The sequence below is a fragment of the Pelecanus crispus genome, chromosome 8 (genome assembly GCF_030463565.1).
Source record: "Pelecanus crispus isolate bPelCri1 chromosome 8, bPelCri1.pri, whole genome shotgun sequence".
Taxonomy (NCBI): Eukaryota; Metazoa; Chordata; class Aves; order Pelecaniformes; family Pelecanidae; genus Pelecanus; species Pelecanus crispus.
In genome coordinates, this window is record NC_134650.1 from 25,818,518 (window position 1) to 25,838,385 (window position 19,868).

General features: G+C 52.5%; 2 protein-coding genes across 2 annotated transcripts; one reads left to right on the plus strand and one right to left on the minus strand.

Moving 5' to 3' along the window:
* Nucleotides 1–361: 361 nt before the first annotated feature.
* Nucleotides 362–2,702, minus strand: LOC104036010 (C-signal-like). Its single transcript, XM_075715075.1, is given in 7 exon segments — nt 362–463; nt 750–857; nt 1,220–1,378; nt 1,724–1,855; nt 1,857–1,912; nt 2,139–2,181; nt 2,556–2,702. Coding segments are annotated over 7 exon segments (747 nt in total).
* Nucleotides 2,703–14,683: 11,981 nt separating this feature from the next.
* LOC104032196 (C-signal) lies at nt 14,684–19,868 on the plus strand. The gene is made up of 6 exons (XM_075715073.1): nt 14,684–14,830; nt 17,015–17,066; nt 17,929–18,119; nt 18,465–18,623; nt 18,925–19,035; nt 19,755–19,868. The coding sequence occupies exons 1-6, from the start codon at nt 14,684–14,686 to the stop codon at nt 19,866–19,868; spliced, it is 774 nt and encodes a 257-aa protein (XP_075571188.1).

The window sequence follows — 19,868 nt, forward strand, 5'->3', positions numbered from 1 at the left end:
GAGTGACTGATGCATCAGAAGGTTGTGCTGCCATTCAGAGGGAGAGCTGTGGGGTGAGCCCCTCCATGCCCAGGGACAAAGTGCTACCAGGATGCCGACCAGGACCCCAGTCAGAGGAGATCAGACATTCTGACCAACCTAGCTCAATTATACACAGAAATAACTGAGAAGTTCTATCACAGCATTAGTGAAGACTCTCACAATGATAGTTAAAAGGACACCAAGAGGAAGGCCTAAATAGTGCTACTTATTGTTTACAGACACAAATTTGTTAAGACACAGGCACAATTCAGTGCAGCAGCAAAGGCACCTGCTGCCAGGATCCTGGGCTGGTGTCTCACCAGGGCACAACCTTCCCTTCTCAGTCCAGGAAGGTCCTGGTCTCCTTCTCAGAGAGGGAGGAGAGCACCTTCAGCATCCCTCTCATGCTGGTGTCCACTGTCACCAGGGGCCACAGGGCAGAGGGGGAGGCACAGTCATGTGCCCAAAGCCTGGCTAAGGTCTGTCCTGGAGCAGATCATTGCCTAGGGCTTGGGGCTCTCTGGCATAAGTGAGGAGGACAGCACAGGGCAAGAAGAGTTCCCCATCTTTCATCTCCTTCCCTCATGTGCCTCTATCTCAGAGCATCTGTCAAAGAGCTCTCCCAGACCCCAGCATGTTTGAGACTGTTCAATCCACAGGAAGCTCTGCATTCCCAAATAAAGAGGTTCTTCCAGACCTCAGCCAAAAGCTTCCTACCTCTTGTGATCCTGAGCCCCCATGTCCGTTTGCACCCAGCCAGGGTGGAGAGCAACGCAGAGGACACTGTGTTCCTGGTATCCCAGGGACTGGCACTTGGTCAGCATGTTCAGAGCAGCCTATGGGGAGACAGGGCAGGGATGGCAGTGGGAGATGAAGGGTGGCTGCAAGGGGACATGTGCAGACCCCACAGCAGGGACAGGGGAGGGCAGGTGGAGCCAGCTCCCTGGGGCACACAGTGCTGCTGCACTATCCCCATGCAGATGCCCAGCCCAGGCAAGGGCCTGTCCTGGCACATCCCTCTGAGGTGGAACACCTCTGAGGCCAGGCATGGGAATATGCCATCAGAGGGACCCAGTGACTGACAGGAGCTCCATCACAGTGCAGAGAAGTGCAGGGTTGGAGGGGGAGGTTGGAAGGCATGTGAGATCATTCGGAGAGAAAAATGTCCAGGCTCATGTCCAGCACAGTGTGGCAGTACCTTGCTGCAGCGGGAAGAGAAAACTTGTCCATAATCCCATAAATAGACTTCCTCAGTGAAGCCTGCAGAGCTGGACATGTTAATGATGGCTGCCTTGCTGCAGCTCAGCACTGAGCCTGGGCTCCCCTGGGCAGCCTTCTTCAGCAAGGGCAGGAACGCCTGTGAGGAGAAGACAAGAGAGGAGAGGAGATAGGGGCATGTATGGAGGTGGCACAGGGAGAGGAGAGGACCAGCTCCTTCCACAGCGGGCAACATTAGCACTAGTGCTGGAGCATCCTCCCTTGTCTTCCCACTGCCTGAGCCCGCCAGGTTCTAGCTCCTGAGCTCCAGCCCGCAGCTCCATGAGCTTCTTGTTGAGTGAGAGTCCATGGGGCACCAGAGTGGAGGCAGGACCCTCTCCCACTGGCCCTTCATGCCCACCGGGATGGCTCAGATCAGGGAGCCAGGGCCACAGGACGGGATGCTCCCCAGAGCTGCCTGCAGTGCTGGAGGTGAGGGTCTCACCTGCCTCAGCAGCAGGGGCCCAACCATGTTGGTGGTGTAAATCTGGGTCATGTTCTCCAGCATCTCATTATCAAGTGAGTTTGGCTTTGCAATTCCAACATTGTTGATGAGGACGTTCAGCCCCGAGCACCCCCAGGTGATCCTCAATTCTGGCTGCAGCCACCTTGATGGTGGCAGGGTTGCTGACTTCTGCAGAGCCGGTGCAGGGGACATCAGTGCCCACATCCCCGTGGTGGCTTGGAGCCCCTGTGTTACCCCCAGGGATGGCAGCAGCTGGTGTCACTGGCACGGCTGCCTCCAGGCACTGGCCTCCCAGAGCGTGCGCAGCACCCGGGCACATGCTAGGGCTGCGGGGGTTGTGGTGCTGGGCAGAGAGGGGAACTGGGGATAGGGACCCCCACCTTGAGGCACCTACCGAGTGAAATGATGACCAGGTTGGAGTGGCTGAAGGCCAAATTCTGTTAACTCCTGCAAGAGAGGGGACCACATGGGCACAGAGAGGCAGGAGGGGCCATGCAGAGACTCAGCTTTTCCCAGGCAAAGTCACTCCGGCTCCATCCCTGCACAACCTCATGCCCAGCACCCTGCTCTGGCTTCCCTGCTCCCCTCAGATGGGGCTCTGTACCTCCCACACACACCACGTGCCACTGTCCCCTCCACACATCCCATGCACAGCTGGTCCCACAGCTGTCACAACCCCGCTGCCCTGTGCCATGGGTGCCCATCTGCAGCTCGAGCCCTTTGCAAACCCGCTGCCTGCTCCAACCTGCTGCACTGGCAGCGAGTGCTCCTGTCCCCCAGCACAACCCACTGTGTCCCAGCCCAGCCTCACCTGCGCTCGCTGTCCCTTGGGGTCCCGACAAGCTGCAAAGACCCACTTGGGTGGGTTTGGCATCCCCAGGAACTGCTGGACAAGTCCCAGGCTGATTCCCTGGTTGGCCACAGTCACCAGAAAGGAGCAGATGTGAAGCTCTCCCATAGTGCTTCTCCTCTCCCTGCTCCAGCTTGCATTGTTTGCTCAGCTCCCTAATGCTTCTTTATAGCATGCTCCACGGCCACCCCACCCACTCAGGGCTTGCACAAAACCCTTGGCTCCAGGTACAACCTCTCCAGCTCTTCAAACTCTCTGGGACACAGTTCCTGGCTGGGAGCCAGCCCTTGTTACCAATGGGCAAAAATTGCTTGGCTTTTTCAGGCAAACTTAGCTGACCTTGGGAAACCTGGCCCCATAATCCAGGCACTATGGGCCAGCCTGGCCAGGAGAAGCTGTCATGGGTGAGGAGGGAGGGAGCAGCATGTGGGAGGGATGCGGGATGCCCCATGGCTTGGGTGGGCTTTACAAGCTTCACACGCATCCTGTGGGCTAGATGGGCTTCCCACATCATACCAGGTCATGCCTCAGATGGCCATGAGCAGATGTTCTCTGCCTTGCTCTTGCCTCTTCCAAGACAATGCCCATTCACCAATTGTCCCATGAAAGACCCGTGGAGTGGAACAAACCCGGTGTGGCCTACTGGCAGAAGGAAGTGGACCTGCATGGCCTGCACATCACCACACTGCTGTTCATGCACTCCATCCCTTTGGGTGCAGTCCTAAGTTGAGCGGTCCCTCTGCCCTGAAGACACGGATGACTCAGGTGCCTGGGTCAGTCTCCTGCAAAGAAAAATGCCTTGGTCGAAGCCCCATTGTCCACATCACCCACAGGTGTGGGACACGGACAGTTCTGCACTAGCACCAGTGAAGCATGATGCTGCCCAGTGCCTCAGTTGAGACATTACAGATTTGCAGGGCTGGGACTGGTGCGTGTGCACATCGTGTGTTCCTGCTCTACTGCAAGTGAAGACATATCCCCAGAAACCTCTTGGCAACCCCTTGCTTTCAAGTGCTGAGTCCCAGAGCCATTGCATACGCTGCTGGGCAGCAATGGAGACAGTGACACGGCTGATGTGTCACTTTCTCCCCGGGGATGTCTTGGCAGTAGCATTAACCAGAGCCACTTCCTCCCAGCTGCAGTACCAAGTGAGCCCTTGTGCTCCAGCAACAGCTGCTTTCCTCCTCCCCACTGCTGTCTGCTTTCTGGGGCTTGGCTGGCAGATGCTGTGGGGCAGGCAGGTCCTCCCTGCAGCCCTGGGACAATCCTGCCCAGGGTACCCTCCCCAAACCCAGTCAGGGGGCATGCAGCTTGGGATAAGGATGCCCATTTGGTGGTCTAGCTCTGCCATCCTCAGTCCTATGCTTGCTTCTGACTCGGTTCTGCTCTGAGTCTGCAGCATCCTCACCCTCATATTGCTGCTGCATGCACCTTCCCCCCAAACAAAACTACCTTAAAGTATGGATGTGCCAAAGTTTGGTCTCAGGGAGCCCTCTGCACCTCAGACCAGTTGCATGATCACCATGGTGCCACCAAAACAGGCAGTCCTGCCCTGCCTCACTCACCTCCCCGTCTCGTATTTGGGCAGCTGACTCGAGGGCTTGATCAGGGACCAACCCATGCTCTGGCTGCCTCTAGGTGCAACAGGCAGGGGAGGATGCTGCCACCAGCCCCACCCAAAGTAGGAACAAAGCCCCATTACTGTGGCAGCATCCACTGCGCCTCTCCTGTGTCTGAGGTGGCATGGTCCATATACATGAGGGATTGAGTCTTCCATCCCTAGCCTGCCTTCACCAGGCTCCCCCTAGGTGATGGCTCGGGCAGTCACAGTACACATTAATCCAGCACAGGACAGGTGAGTGGTTTTTTGTCAAAACAGCACAGACCACATCTAGATCTAGACATCACGCCTTTGAGACATACTCTCATTGATAGCAATCAGTTCTTTCCCAGAGATGTTAAAAATTAATTGAATGTATATAAGGCATGTTCCTTTTCCAAAAGGCAAATTTAGCAAATAGCAGTGTTTTAAAGACTGTTTTTGCAAGTAGAGGCATGCCACAAATCACAGGGGAAAACTTCTCCGATTTGTTTTTGCTAGGCTCCTAGTGTTGAAGTATCATCACCATACACCTGTTTGAAAGGGAACTGAATTTCATGGAATCATAGAATCATAGAATCGGTTAGGTTGGAAAAGACCTTTAAGATCATCCAGTCCAAACATTAACCTAACTTTACCAAGTCCACCACTAAACCAGTTAAGGGTAGAGTAATAATTTCATGTTTCCTGGCTTGGTGGCTGGATTATTTTTTAATGAAAGTAAAAACTAGGAATCATAGAATCATCATTAAGGTTGGAAAGGATCTCTAAGATCATCAGTCCAACCATCAACCCAACACCACCATGTCCACTAAACCATGTCCTAAAGTGCCACATCTACCTGTTTTTTTGAACACTTGCAGGGATGGTGACTCCACCGCCTCTCTGGGCAGCCTGTTCCAATGCTTGACATTATGTGAAGAAATGTTTCCTAATATCCAACCTAAACCTCCCCTGGTGCAGCTTGAGCCCATTTCCTCTCGTCCTATCACTAACTACTTGGGAGAAGAGACCAACACCCACCTCACTACAACCTCCTTTCAGGTAGTTGTAGAGAGTGATAAGGTCTCCCCTCAGCCTCCTCTCCTCTAGGCTAAACAACCCCAGTTCCCTCAGCCGTTCCTCGTAAGACTTGCTCTCTAGACCCTTCACCAGCTTTGTTGCCCTTCTCTGGACATGCTCCAGCACCTCAATGTCTTTCTTGTATTGAGGGGCCCAAAACTGGACACAGTATTCCAGGTGCAGCCTCACCAGTGCCAAGTACAGGGGGACAATCACGTCCCTGCTCCTGCTGGCCATGCTATTCCTGATACAAGCCAGGATGCTGTTGGCCGCCTTGGCCACCTGGGCACACTGCTGGCTCATGTTCAGCCGGCTGTTGACCAACATCCCCAGGTCCTTTTCGGCCAGGCAGCTTTCCAGCCACTCTTCCCCAAGCCTGTAGCGTTGCATGGGGTTGTTGTGACCCAAGTGCAGGACCCAGCACTTGGCCTTGTTGAACCTCATACAGCTGGCCTCGGCCCATCGGTCCAGCCTGTCCAGGTCCCTCTGCAGGGCCATCCTACCCTCCAGCAGATCGACACTCCCACCCAACATGGTGTCATCTGCAAACTTACTGAGGGCGCACTCAATCCCCTCATCCAGATCGTTGATAAAGATGTTAAACAAGACTGGCCCCAAAACAGGGCCCTGGGGAACACTGCTTGTGACCGACTGCCAACTGGACGTAACTCCATTCACCACAACTCTCTGGGCTCGGCCACCCAGCCAGTTTTTTACCCAGCAAAGAGTATGCTCGTCCAAGCCAGGAGCCGCCAGCTTCCCAAGGAGAATGCTGTGGGAGACGGTGTCAAAGGCTTTGCTGAAGTCCAGGTAGATGACATCCACAGCCTTTCCTTCATCCATCAGGCAGGTCACCAGGTCATAGAAGGAGATCAGGTTGGTCAAGCAGGACCTGCCTTCCATGAACCTATGCTGGCTGGGCCTGATCCCCTGGTTGACCTGCATATGCCTGTTGAGCGCACTCAATATGAACCGCTCCATAATCTTCCCCGGCACTGAGGTCAGGCTGACAGGCCTGTAGTTCCCCGGATCCTCTTTCTGGCCCTTCTTGTAGATAGGCATCACATTGGCAAGCCTCCCATCATCAGAAACCTCCCCCTGTTAACCAGGACTGCTGATAGATAATGGGGAGTGGCTTGGCAAGCTCCTCTGCCAGCTCCCTCAGTACTCTCGGGTGGATCCCATCCGGCCCCATAGACTTGTGAACATCCAGGTGGCATAGCAGGTCATTAACTGCTTCCTCCTGGATTATGGGGGCTTCATTCTGCTCTCCGTCCCTCAGGGGGCTGAATACCCTGGGGATAACTGGTCTGGCTATTAAAGACAGAGGCAAAAGTGTCATTAAGTACCTCAGCCTTTTCCTCATCCTTGATGACAATGTTCCCCCCCCCCCCCGCATCCAACAAAGGATGGAGATTTTCCTTGGCTGTCTTTTTGTTGTTAATATATTTGTAGAAACATTTTTTATTATGTCTTACAACAGTGGCCAGATCGAGTTCTAGCTGGGCTTTTGCTTTTCTAATTTCCTCTCTGCATGACCTAATGAGATCCTTGTACTCTTCTTGAGTTGCCCACCCCTTCTTCCAAAGGTGGTAAACCCTCCTTTTTTCCCTGAGTCCCAGCAAAAGCTTCCTGTTCAGCCAGGCTGGTCATCTTCCCCACCAGTTTGTCTTACAGCACATGGGGACAGCCCACTCCTGAGCCTTTAAGACTTCCTTCTTGAAGAACACCCAGCTTTCCTGGAGCCCTTTGCCCTTCAGGACTGTCTCCCATAGGACTTTCCCAGCCAGTGTCCTGAACAGGCCAAAGTCTGCCCTCCAGAAGTCCATGGTAGTGGTTTTGATGGCCCTCCTCCTTACTTTCCCTAGAATTGAAAACTCTATCATATCATGGTTGCTAAGCCCAAGATGGCCTCCAACCACAACATCTCCCACAAGTCCTTCTCTGTTTGTAAACAGCAAGTCAAGCAAGGCACCTCCCCTGGTAGGCTCACTTACCAGCTGCGTCAGGAAGTTATCCTCCACACACTCCAGGAACCTCCAAGACTGTTTCCTCTCTGCTGTGTTGTGTTTTCAGCAGATGTCTGGCAAGTTGAAGTCCCCATGAGAACAAAGGCTAGCGATTGTGAGACTTCTGCCAGCTGCTTATAGAATGCCTCATCTACCTCTTCATCCTGGTTGGGTGGTCTATAACAGGATCCCAGCAGGACGCCTGCCTTGTTGGCCTTCCCCCTCATCCTTACCCATAAGCACTTGACCTTATCAACACAAACTGTTAAGCTCTATATAATCAAAACACTCCCTAACATACAGAGCCACCCCTCCACCTCTCCTTCCTTGCCTGTCCCTTCTGAAGAGCTTATAGCCATCCAATGCAGCACTCCAGTCATGAGAGTCATCCCACCATGTTTCTGTGGTGGTGACTTAAGTTGTAGCTATCCTGCTGCACAAGGGCTTCCAGCTTCTCCTGTTTGTTGCCCATGCTGCGTGCATTGGTGTAGATGCACTTGAGTTGGGCTATCAATTTCACCCCCAACATTGCCATGCCACCCTCAGGCTCCTCTCTAGTGAGCCTGGTTATATCCCCTTCCCCCTTCGAACCTAGTTTAAAGCCCTCTCAATGAGTCCCGCCAACTCATGGGCAAGAATCCTTTTCCCCTTTGGACAGAGCTGAACTCCATCTGCTGCCAGCAGGCCCGGTGCCATGTAAACCTCCCCATGATCAAAAAAACCAAAATTCCACCGATGGCACCAGCCTCTGAGCCACTTGTTAATCAGCTGGGCTTTCCTGTTGCTTTCAGCATTCTTCCCTGCCACTGACAGGATACAGAAAAACACTGCCTGTGCTCCTGATCCTTCAACCAATTGCCCCAGTGCCCTGAAGCCCCTTTTGATCACTTTTGGACTTCTCTCTGCAACCTCATGACTGCCAGTTTTGCACATCCCTCCACAGCATCTCAGTGTGAGATACTAAATCCCTTTGATATGCCTGCTCTGCCAGCTGGACCTGGCATGCATGTCTCTCACCAGCTCTAAGGGTCTTTGTAATTCCCCCTGTACCCTAGAACATGCAGGTTGGTGACAGCCCCAGCCTTTCCTCTTCTCCCATAGCAAGCTTTGTCAGCAGATGTTAATTTGCTTTCACATCCTCTGAGTAAAATTTACCATTTTGTTTGCTTGGTGTAAATCCTGAGATAAAGCCCAGAGCACAGGACAGAAATGCACACAAACACACTGTGCTTTCTGGCATGGCAAACGAAAAATAATCTTCGTTGGCAGGCAATAGCCAATGTTTCCCCTTCTGGACCTTGTGGAAAATGTTCCTTGCTAATGTATTTGTTTAGTTCCTCTGCTGTTATTCATAAGATTTTGCATACACGTACAATACCAGCACGTTAAGCACTCACACCTTTCATTCACTTAGTAAGACAACCTCATGACAATCAAGACTGGAGTTTTACGCCTCACTCCTACTGCCTGTAGCTTTTCTTTCATAGCAATGCCCCTTTTTGTGGCTCCACAGTTCTTTCTGCACCAGCATTCCATCAACTGTTCTTGCTTCAGTGGCCATCTAGTGCTGTGCTGTCCAGCTTCTAGGTGAGATATTCCTCTGTGGGAACATGACAGAAGTGATTGGCTCCTGCCCTCTTGTGCATCTGCAGTTTGTATTTGGGAACTGATCACAGATCTTCCCCCTTCCCCCTTCCTCAACCCTGCCAAGTCTCAGTCTCTCCCTAAGCTCCATGTGTTTCATTCTTTTTCTCATTTTGTTTCCTGAGGGCACAGACCTTCTTCTGCTTTTCTGATTCTACGCATTGGGCTGAGAGACTTCTTTAGTCTAACAAATTCTTGCTGCTTATCAACAGTACAAATCTCTGGGTCTTCCAGCTGTCTGTCTCAGACTGATCTCTCATTGAGGACCCTGAAAATTCTCCCCACCTCAGCACACCTCCCACATCACAGGACTGGCTTTCAGGCTCTGTTAGGTCATTTCAATGGCCTTTTCTATATTTTCACTTTTTAATGACCACAGACCACAACTCTACTTGCTGATATAGGCCATTTGCTGGAGAGCTCTGCTCCTCCAAACAGGCTTCCACAGTTTTCTTCTTCCAGGTTGAGGATGAGGCCATCACCCACAGTCTGTTAGAAACCTCTGTGGTGCCTCAAAACCAGACAGTATCAGAAACAAAAAATTAACCTTTTAAATCTCCTATTTTTGCTGTGTCATCACATTTTCATAGGCTTCCACTGTTTTGGAGTCATAACTTTATAATGTTCACTTTGCTCTGGGGCCCCATGCTGCATGGTTGATCATTAGAGTTTAAACAAGCACTGCTTCTCCAGGAGTCAGAGTCCAACCTGGTGCGAAGAGGTAGAGGAGTAAACAACCAGCTTTGCCTGGCTCACCACCCAGCCTCTTCACAAGTGCTACTGCTCTCCCCAGGCCTCTGGAAGGGACTTTGGACCAGCTCCCAAGAAGGGATTCAGATGGTTCATTTGCTCTGAAACCTTTTTGCATTGTCTAAAGTTCAAGATGAGCATTAAGGTCCTTCTGTATACCCCTCTCCCATTATACCTCAGACAGACATATTTCACATATGGATGCTTTCCATCTCACCAAGCTAGGAAGAGTCAGAGCCAGTTTTCCAAGACGCAGTCACACCTCCTCCACTACCAGTTGCTAAAAGCTCATGTGTCCTCATGCTCACTGAGATGTTTGCACAAAGGGCAATGACAGTGTTGCTTACAGAACTACTGAGAAACACACTTTTCTTTGCTAGCCAGGGGAATGGGTGCATGGCACAATTATCTTTCGTACATTTAATCTACCATGTAAGTGAGAATAAACTTGCTACTATTTATCAAGCCTATTTGCTCCATGATGTATTCAGGGCTGTTTCCGGCCATGTAATCACATATTAGTCACTTGCTGAAGAATCAATAGATAGTGATGAATGAAATGCTAATCAAGGGGTGGGGTGAGACCTACCCAGCCCTGTAACTGTTTGAAGCTGGGCAGGTCATGTCCACTCTCCCTGACTCATTTTCTTTTTGGCTGAAGATGACTAGGGACACCCCATTGTGAAGGGATTGTGCAGGGACTAAGGGTGAGAGCCTGAGCTTAAATGAAGCTCCCAGTCAAAGTGAAGAGGTCCCAAGTAAGGCTTCTCATGGCCCTTCTTAATAGCTTTGCTGTTTTCCCAACAGACAGATCCAGGTTACACCTGCATTACACCAGAGCTGGCCTTGAGCCCAGGAACCCAAACCACTGGCAACAGGGAATGCAGATGCAAAGCACTCAGGACCCTGGCATAGCAAATGGTGTCTTAACACGAGAAGAAAACAAGGCTGATGCAGGTTTCCAAGCAGGCTCTGCCCAGTGCAGAGGACAGCTACAGGAACTGCTGGGTTTCTTAAGATCAAGATGAATCTGCGGGGAGCCATATGCCGCTTGTGGATACCTCAGGCAGGGAGTAAAGACATTCCTCCTTTTCCAAGCTTATGGTGGGTTCTGTGGTCCAGACTACAGAGAATCCCACCAAAGCCCCTGAACCAGGGTTTTTTTCTAAGCAAAGCATTTCTGAAGACCTCAGACCAGCTCATTGGAAATAGCAGGCACAGAGGCTTAGATGGAAGCTGGGCTGGATGATTAATGCTGACGGGAATCAAACACAATGCCAAGAGAGGCACAAAGTGCAGAAAACACCTTCACTCCCTGCATTCATGTGCCAGGCCCAGGGACAAGTGGGTAGAGCAGGGTGAGGAGACTCTCTACTTGTGAGAGAGAGCACAGAGGAGCCAGTTTTCCTTCAGTGCTGCTGGACTTTAGAAGGATGGAGGGGCACAGTCACCTCCTGCCCAGAACAGCCATCCCCATCACAGCTGCGCTGGTGGCGGAAGCCTGCTCAAGGCCCACTGCACTGCTGATCTGGCAGTGGGATGAGAGGGGAAGGACAAACCACCAAGCCTTTTGCTTCCCCTTCCAACCTGACAGTTTAAAAAATGTTGCCCAATGTACTTTTCATAGTCTGAGCATACACAGAGTACAACTTAACTGGACTGAGTTTCAGAGCCGTGAGCTTGATTCAGTTGCCCAAAGACAGCCACTGGCTCAGTGACCATGGAATTCTTGTAAGGTACTGGACTGTACTGGTGCTGTTTTAGGACCGTCAGGAAAGGTACAGGAGAAAGCGTGGAGACAGATGCTTCCCTGCAAAGCCTCTGTCTATTAGCATCTCTCTAATGCTAAGAGATGTGCAACAAGCTCTGGCTAGGTCACTGCACACTGGTTTCACAGGAACTGACTTCTTGTTGCAAGGAAGAAGAAACGAAAGCAGAGGTGGTTTGGGTGTTGTCAATTCTGACCTAGGCTTGCAGAGGCCACACAGCCAAGTTCCCTGTAGGACTGCCCCCACGCAGCCCCAGAAGTCTCCCGGACACAACTGCCATCTGGTCTAATGCCCAGGGCTGAGCAGTATCAAGGCTAACAGGAGAGCCCACTGCAACTGCAGAGCCTTGAACCCCTGCAGACACATCGGCAAAGGGGATTTTTTTCCAAGTAAATCTTTCCCAGAAGAGGATTTAAAATGCCCAGGCTCTCCATGCAACCTCACTTGGGCCACAGTGTTTGGACCCAGTGTCAGCTAGGGGCCTCAAACTGGGTTCAGAAGCACTTTTCTGGGGATATTCCTCTCATGACAGCAGTCAAGAGGTCTCAGCTACCTGGGTGCAGCAGTGCTGGCAGCACTGACAGTTGACCATAGGGACAGAGCCACATTGCCAGGGCCCACAGAGACACTGCAGATCCCCACTGGCCTCTTTTCTGCCACCCTCTGGGGGCAGTCGACTGGGTTATTCTTCCTTCTTCAGCACAATGCCCTGAAGAGGGACCTCAGAACCACCAAGCAGGACAAATTTGCTTTCCCACTATTATATGTGCTAACAGGGATGTCTGAGAATGGGCTCTCATACGTGACACGGAGATATGCCCCACCTCAGAAACACTAGGGCACAGGCTAAAAGACCAGCTTGCAAGTGGCTTGGTTTGATATCCATGTGTTGCAGTGAGAGGAGGGGCCAGGGATAAAACCAGCATTTTATCACCTGATGGGTGGACACAGTGCTGGGAAAACAACTTCTTTCCAACCCATCCTCTTTGCTAAAACCAAAATATATAACCTTCCTCCCAAAACTGCATTACCCCACCAGCTGCTCCGCGATGAGAGCCCAGCCTCTCAACTGGTAGGACCTGGACACTTGACTGACACCCTAAGAAACACACCAATATAAGACACAGGAAAAATTCTTAAGCCTGCAGAGGGACTTGTTCCTCTGTAGGGAACATCTCCGCTTCATGTCCTGTTTCTGAGGGATGCAGCAAGACAGGACATTAGTTGTGAGGGTCAGGTTGCTGCCTGGAGAGGTGGCTCTCACAGTGGGGAGTGAGGAGTTTTTAGAGACACTGAAGCTGTGTCCGCAGGACACCAGTGCCCACCAAAGTTAGGTGGGGACTGAGGGCAGTGTGGCAGCAAACAGGTGGAACATGCTCGTATTTATACACTCAAGTGCTCCAAAATTCGGTAATATCAGAATCAGGCTGTACCAGGCAGCAGGAAGTTACCAGGGCCTGTTGTAGAGAAACTAAAGCACTTGGGTAAACTTTTTTTTTTTTTTTGGTTGCATTTCTCTTTATTACCTTCTGGAAGCCTCACAATATTTAACTAACAAGGTTTTCAAAAAAATCGATAATCCCCTATTTGGTACATGGGGAACTGAAGCGTAAAAGTGGGTCAAGCAATGTCCATATTAGGAAGTATCAACAGATGCTTAGAGCTTGTCTTTTTTCACAGTTCACATTTATATTCAGAACGGGCTCCTACTGACTTCAGCTGTGGCTGCACATTAACTGTTTCTACACAGCAGATCGCAGGGGATCCCCATTTCCAGGACTCTTTGAAGCAAGCACCTAGGAAGAGTTGGTTAACATAATTTGCCTGTAGTGTGCAGGATCTGTGTGGAATAGGTGGCCAAAACTCCATTCCTCAGTGTGGTTCACCATGACTGTTTGTTTGTACCCTTCTGTCCTCATTTGCTACATATCTGCCAATCTTTGCAACAGATGGAGCAGCATCTCTGGTGACAAGTCACCTAATTGATGGCCTGAGCACAGAATGAGGCAGGAAAAGGAGAATGGGACCTTTAATTCAAATATATGCTATAAAGAGGGTTTCTGCTTCTTAGCATTTATTAGCATAATCAAAGATTTATTCCTAGTAAATTCCAATTTCTGTATTGCTGTTCAAAACCAAAAGGTTCTGAAAGCATTTTTATATCCCAAGGCAAACTGTGGATCAGAGGCACAGCAGTGTAGTTGAGCTGCGGTAGAGCAGGATAAAGTTAGCACAAATCACCTGATGCTATCACCAGATTTATACGATATCTTTATTTATTTTCTGATTTACCTATCAGTATCACAGGTGTTTTGTCTAGTGTTTGTCAAACAAGAATGAAAATAAGCAACAGAAATAATGATGCTTATATAAATCAGAGCTGCTCAGTTGTTACTTCACTGTTGAGTTCCTGGTTGTGCACTCACCATAATGGGATTTTAACATTCTTTGTGCATCTGGTTTTCCATGTAATAATTTAAAATAAAACATCAACACCCACCTCCAGGCTGGCATCAGAGCTGGTACATGCAGGTCCCCTCCAGACACAGCCCTCCAGCTGACGCTAATGGTCTCTTTTCTGTTTTCCCTTTCGCCTCACGCCCTGTTTTCCCATCCCTCACCACCACCAAACCTTTTCCTTGCTTTACTCCTTTCCATGCCTTTGGTCCAGCTGCTGAACCAGGTACCTGGCACCCATTAACAAAAACAAGAAGAAAAATCCCCCCAGACACCTACATCCCCAAGCTACAGCCTACTTACCAAATTTATCGTGTCTGATCATCATGGGGAGAGCCAAACCAGGTGCATTTCTGGGCAGGCAATGAAGACCATCTGTGAAAGATTTGGTACCTCCCTGATAAATGGGGTCAATACGGGGACTTAGGGTCGTCCCTCCCCCATCTAGGAGAAAAATCGTATTGCTGTGCCGAAGGTGCTGAAGACATCACCCCAGAAATGCTGTAAGCCTTCTCCCCTGCACCCCAGCCTTGGGAAGAGATGGGGGTCCCCTCTAGCCACGCCAGAACATCGCTCTGGGAGCCGTCGCTCCTCTCCGCCGGGACAGGCGGGGACCCCGGGACGGGGGTGGGGTCGGCGTGTTTGTACTGAATATTAGATGGGAAGGAAAAAACATACACCACCACCACCCCCCGCCTCCCCCCCTCCCCGTGGTTGGGGCAACCCCCTCACGGCCAGCCCGGGGCCGGGAGGCGGAGCCGGGCCGGTCCCGCCCCGCCGGGGGTGGGGAGGGCGGCGATGGCGGCGGTGCGGGCGCGCACGGTGCTGCTGACCGGCTCCAACCGCGGCATCGGGCTGGAGCTGGTGAAGCAGCTGCTGGGGGCACCGCGACCGCCCGCCTGGATCTTCGCGACCTGCCGGGACCCCGAGGGGCCGCGCGCCCAGGTCAGTGGGGGGCGGGGGGCCTCGGGGCGGGCGGGGGGGTGTCGGCAGCACCCTTGGGTGCAGGCAGATGCGTTTAGTTACGCGCTCGGCTAGCTTCACCGACGTGAAAAAAAGCATTGGGGTCGCAGGGGGCCTCGTGTTTGCACCGTGCCCTGCTCGGTGCTCTGAAGGTGTGCTGTGCAGTGGGTGAAGAGTCAGCCGTGCCAACCTTAAAACTGCGCTGCTGGGCTATTTGAGGCTGCGTTGGCTGCGCGCCGCAGGCACGGCGCCGGCTCGCACGGAGTTGGGTCTGAGCAAAGTTGGACTCGGTGGCTGTGGCTCCTGAGCTGGTGTGAATTGCAGCGATGCTGCTCGGGCCAGTTCTGCGACGTCTTACCGGTCTCCACAAAATCTGGGCGTTCATTAACTGGTGGAGCCTGAAAGCTGCTGTGGGATCCTCCTTCCCCTGCTTTTCACTTCTCTAAAATGGGAGAGACTCACACGTGTTGCTTCAGCAGGAAATCACAGGAGCAAAGCATCACTGTGCTTCCAGATTTCTTTAGGCCTATCTTTGGTTTTCTTCTGCTTCCTGTGACCCACTGAAAATACCAGCAGGGAGACATTTGTTCTCTCATAGATCCTGGCTCCAGCTGATTTGTTTGCTGCATCTTCTCGCAGCTTGGCTTTGTGCAGGGATCCCACCTTAGGAAGTCCTTGAGGTGCTCTTTGTGTGCTTACTGCCAGCACACATTCTGGCTCAGGAGTAATCACAGTGCAGTGAGAATCCACCCCGCTGCCAGCCCAGGGGAGCCCAGCTCCTGCTGCTGCCGGTGCCCAAGCTGGCTGAGACGAAACTAGCTCAGGTCTCTTATTTTTGCCCCGTTCTTCCCCCCACAGCTTGCTGGGCTCAGGCAATGATGAGATCAGAGGACTTTTTGCAGGGCTGGACTGCAGCCAGTTTCCCCCAGGTGGTCCATGTGCATCGCTCTCAACCATGGGATGCTTCTCTAAGCCTTGTCCAGCTGTGGTAGGGTGAGGGCAGTGTCTTGATGGTGTTGCTGCTCAAGTCCGTGACCACAGGAGACTGTGGACGGAATGACTCTCTGTCAAACTGGTGCCACCACAGGAGCCACATCGCTCCTCCTGCCCCTTTGTGCTTGGATCACGTATTGGGGCAGGTGAAGCTAGACTTACACTGGGATGGTGCGAGGCTGTAGAGGCTAGCAGCTGGGCAAAAGAGGGGAGGAGAAACATCTCCTGTTGGCTATCACAAACCATTTAGATGGATTTTCCATCGGTTCCTGTGCCCAGGGGGAATGTGGGAACATGGGGCCTGGGGGGGAAACCCAGAGGTAACTGAAGGTGGACCACAGCCAGCGCCAGCAGCTCTTCCACTCCACACTGGTAGGATGAGTCCCAGGGGAAGTGTTCCTTCACAAGAAGCCACCAATTCATGTTTCCCCTGCAGCATTCTCTGTGGGCTTGTTTTTAAGAGGTTTTTAGTTCTAAAAGTAATAGTTTTGGACACATTGAATATGGTGTTCTGGTTTCTGTCATCTAAAACCTGCTATAGTTGAAGAAAGCTCAGAGCAAAGAGCTGCTAGGAACCGTAAAGTTGAAAGTTTTACTTTTTATCCCTTTTGGCTTCTGAATCCACTGTGTTTGGTGAAAATAATCAATAAAAATGTGCAAAGTGCTTCATTTCACTTGAGTGGGTGAGACGTAGTGTCCAGAGCAGAGTGGATCCTGGGATTGGGCTGTTTGGATCCAGATGTGACTTCCCCAAATGTTAAGTCTGATGTTGGCACTCACAGCCATTCCTCCTCCATCTCACTTCCAGCAGCCTCTGGGAGACACTTCTGGCCGTATCCCTGGCCAGTTTGCATCATCTCCTGGGTGAGTTGGTTCTTAATAGTTTACTCTCATCCTTTGCTGTGGCTCTGCCTGGGTGGTGCATGTAGACCCTGTGGGAGAGTGGCTGTAGTATCTTGCAGTTGTGGCTATGTCACGCTCTGAGCACATGCCCATTGCTTTGTGGAGCCTAGAAGAAGCCTGAGAACCTAGGCAGGTCCCCGGTCCGGCCATTCACAAGCGCTGAGTAACATCGGGAAGATGTTTCCTTCAGGGTGGACCATTGCTGGTGTCCCAGGATGATGCTTGGCATCACCTCTGCCTCATGCTGATTGTTTCCATGTCTCTTCGTAGGAGCTGAGAGATCTGGCATCCAGACACCCAAACCTGGTCCTTGTGAAGCTGGGTAGGTACGCTCTGCCTCTGAGCTGGTAAATTTGTGGCTGCCGGCCATACTTGCCCCATTTCTTCCTCCCTCCCTCCCTGCCTTCAGGCTCTACATGAGGATCCAGTTCTTCAGAGCTGCATCAAGTCCTGCTGCCAAAAGCCCAGCTTCTCCAGACCTGTCTCAGCCCCAGTATCCCGTTCCTTGGAGCCTCCTTGCCCTGTGGCCACAGGACCAGGAGGTTCTGGAGACCCACCCTGGGTGACCTCCAGCTCTGTGAGCTGAGAGGCCGTGTCCTTGCTCTGCCATCCAGCTGAGCTGCCTTGATCCCAAGTCCCAGGCAAGACCAGGAGGGCTCCAGGAGGAAGGCAGCTCCCGTGGAAATGCTGTACAGTCGGCCCAGAGCCTGGGCAGGAGTTGTAGGACCTTGCAGAGCCATCCTGCAGCATGTTTCAGCACAGCCCCCGTGAGGACTGTCCCCCCTAAGACTGGGTTCTCCAGAGCTTGCTCAGGCATGCATTTTGTCCACTGACAGGAGGCTGTGGCCACTGGTGCCTGACACAGCATGGGAGGCACAGCAGCACTTTGCCACCATGGGGATGTCCCCAGAGCGGCTTTGCCTGGTGGGCTGTCCCAGGGCAGGGTCCTTCAGCTGCTGGTAGTGGGGCACCCTGTGCACGCAGGAGGAGGCAGTTTTGGGATGAGTTGGGGCTTGTGGGTGCCAGAGTGCTCTGAGCTGGTTGCACAGCACCATCTGGTGCCCACAGGTGGAAGGTCACACAGGTCGAGATGCATAGCTGTTCCTCAGCATCTTAACTTCCCTCTTCTCCCAGGCCCCCCGGTGGACCCCATGGCTCTCAAGCCCTGTTGTTTTCCACTGCAGATGTTGCAAATCCCTCAGCTATTACTGATGCAGCGAAGGTCGTGGAGGGGAAGCTGAATGGAACGGGCTTGAACCTGCTAATAAACAACGCTGGCATCTACACCCCGGCAGCATCACTGGAGATTGTAGATGCTGAAGACATGATAAGGACATACAAGACCAATGCGGTGGGGCCAATGCTTATGGCCCAGGTATGGGTGGAGCTCACCATGGAGGGGAAATTTAGCCCAGCTTGAGGGTAACCCAGGCTACCTGTGGTCACAATGGAGATCTCGGAGTGCTTTGCCAGGTTTCCTGGGGCTGCGGGAGGGAGAGGGCAGTGCTAGGGCTGTGCTCCCAGCCCAAGCCCTCTGTAGCCCTGCTTCATTGTGCTTGGCTAACTGGGAGCAGGCAGGGCCACTGCAGCAAAACACCCAGGCCCTCTTGGCTTCCCGCTGTTCCTCCTCATCCTCCCTGCTGTAGGCAGGTGGGGTTGCACTTGCCATAAGTGAGGCTGGTTCAAGGCACAGGCATCCCACAAGGTTGCTTCTTCCCAGGCGTTCCTGCCCCTGTTGAAGAAGGCTGCCCAGGAGAGCAAAGAAAAGGGACTGAGTTGCAGCAAGGCAGCCATCATCAACATCTCCACCGTCATGGGGTCCATTGAGAAAACTCCTGAGTCCTTCTTCAAGCCTGTCATCTCCTACCGCTGCAGCAAGGTATGGAGACAGGGGACCTGCCCACTCTTGTGAGCTCAGTGGGAGTTCGAGCTGCCCCTTGCCAGGCCTGATCTCAGGGCAGCACCTGAGATTGTGAAATGTAGGAACTTATCCATGCTGATCACTGCCTGAGCTCCCTGGGCATCTCCATGCCCAGCTGCTGCCCACCTAGGGGACACATGTGCCATCTCTTGAAGACCTTGCATTGCTTTTTCTCCCTTGTCATGAGGCAGTGATGGGAGGGGAGTCTGGTGTGTAGAGCTTTCTACTGCCCATGGCTGATGCTTCCTTCCTCCCCCAGGCTGCCCTCAACATGCTTACCAAGTGCCAGGCTCTGACCTATGGGGAAGCCGGGATCCTCTGCGTGGCACTTCACCCTGGCTGGGTGAAAACAGACATGGGCAGCCAGGAGGTTGGTTTTGGCTGAGCAGGTCGGGGGGGACCCATGGGTGGGGACCCAAGCCTGCAAACTTGCAGTGGCATGGGAGGTGCCTTAGGTGGCCGGGATGGCTCTCATGAGAAGGGATCTGTGTGAGAATGAGTTGCCTCTCGGGCTGCAAGTTGCCTGCATCTGTGCTGGGCCACTGCAGAACATCTGGGTGCTGCCTGGGAAATAGCATCAGCACATATCCATGGTGAGCAGGAGGCCTGTTCAGGGGCAAGAAGGCTTTGGGCAGGCTGGAGATGTGCAGAGAACCTTAATCCAACAGAGTAAGGAGGAGAGGAGCAGCACCATCCCATCCTGTGCCCCCTTCCTTGAAGAGCTGCAGGTCCATGAGGTCTCTACTCATCCTGCAGTATCCCTGTTTTGGGGTGCTGGTGGTCTCTCCAACCCTGGAGTTTTGAGAAGGCTGCACATAGCATCCCACTTGCAGCAGCGGTCTCTTACATGTCCTGTTGGTATAAGCCTGTAGCTGGCTTCCCAGCCTAAGCCACCTCCCTCCAAGCTATTAGTGAGCATGCAGATACCCAACCATCCTCCCGTGTAATGAACCCATCCCATCTCCCGTGGCTCTCTACTCATCTGGGTGGAAGGAGCCTTGCTGCTGACGTGCATGAGTGGAGCGGGTGCTGGTGGATGGTTGGAAATGATGGGGTCTCAGTCCTGCTCCTCACTTGTGCCTGTTGCAGGCTGACCTGACAGTGGATGCAAGCGTGCGGGGGCTGCTGTCTGTACTGCTGGTCCTTTCTGAGAAACACAGCGGGACCCTGCTCAACTGGGAAGGTAAAGCTATTCCTTGGTGA

Coding starts and splice junctions, on each gene's coding strand:
- LOC104032196 (XM_075715073.1), top strand. CDS start 14,684: ATGGCGGCGGTGCGGGCGCGCACGGTGCTGCTGACCGGCTCCAACCGC. Junction 18,120..18,464: donor GGCCAATGCTTATGGCCCAG/GTATGGGTGGAG, acceptor GCTTCTTCCCAG/GCGTTCCTGCCCCTGTTGAA. Junction 18,624..18,924: donor TCTCCTACCGCTGCAGCAAG/GTATGGAGACAG, acceptor TTCCTCCCCCAG/GCTGCCCTCAACATGCTTAC.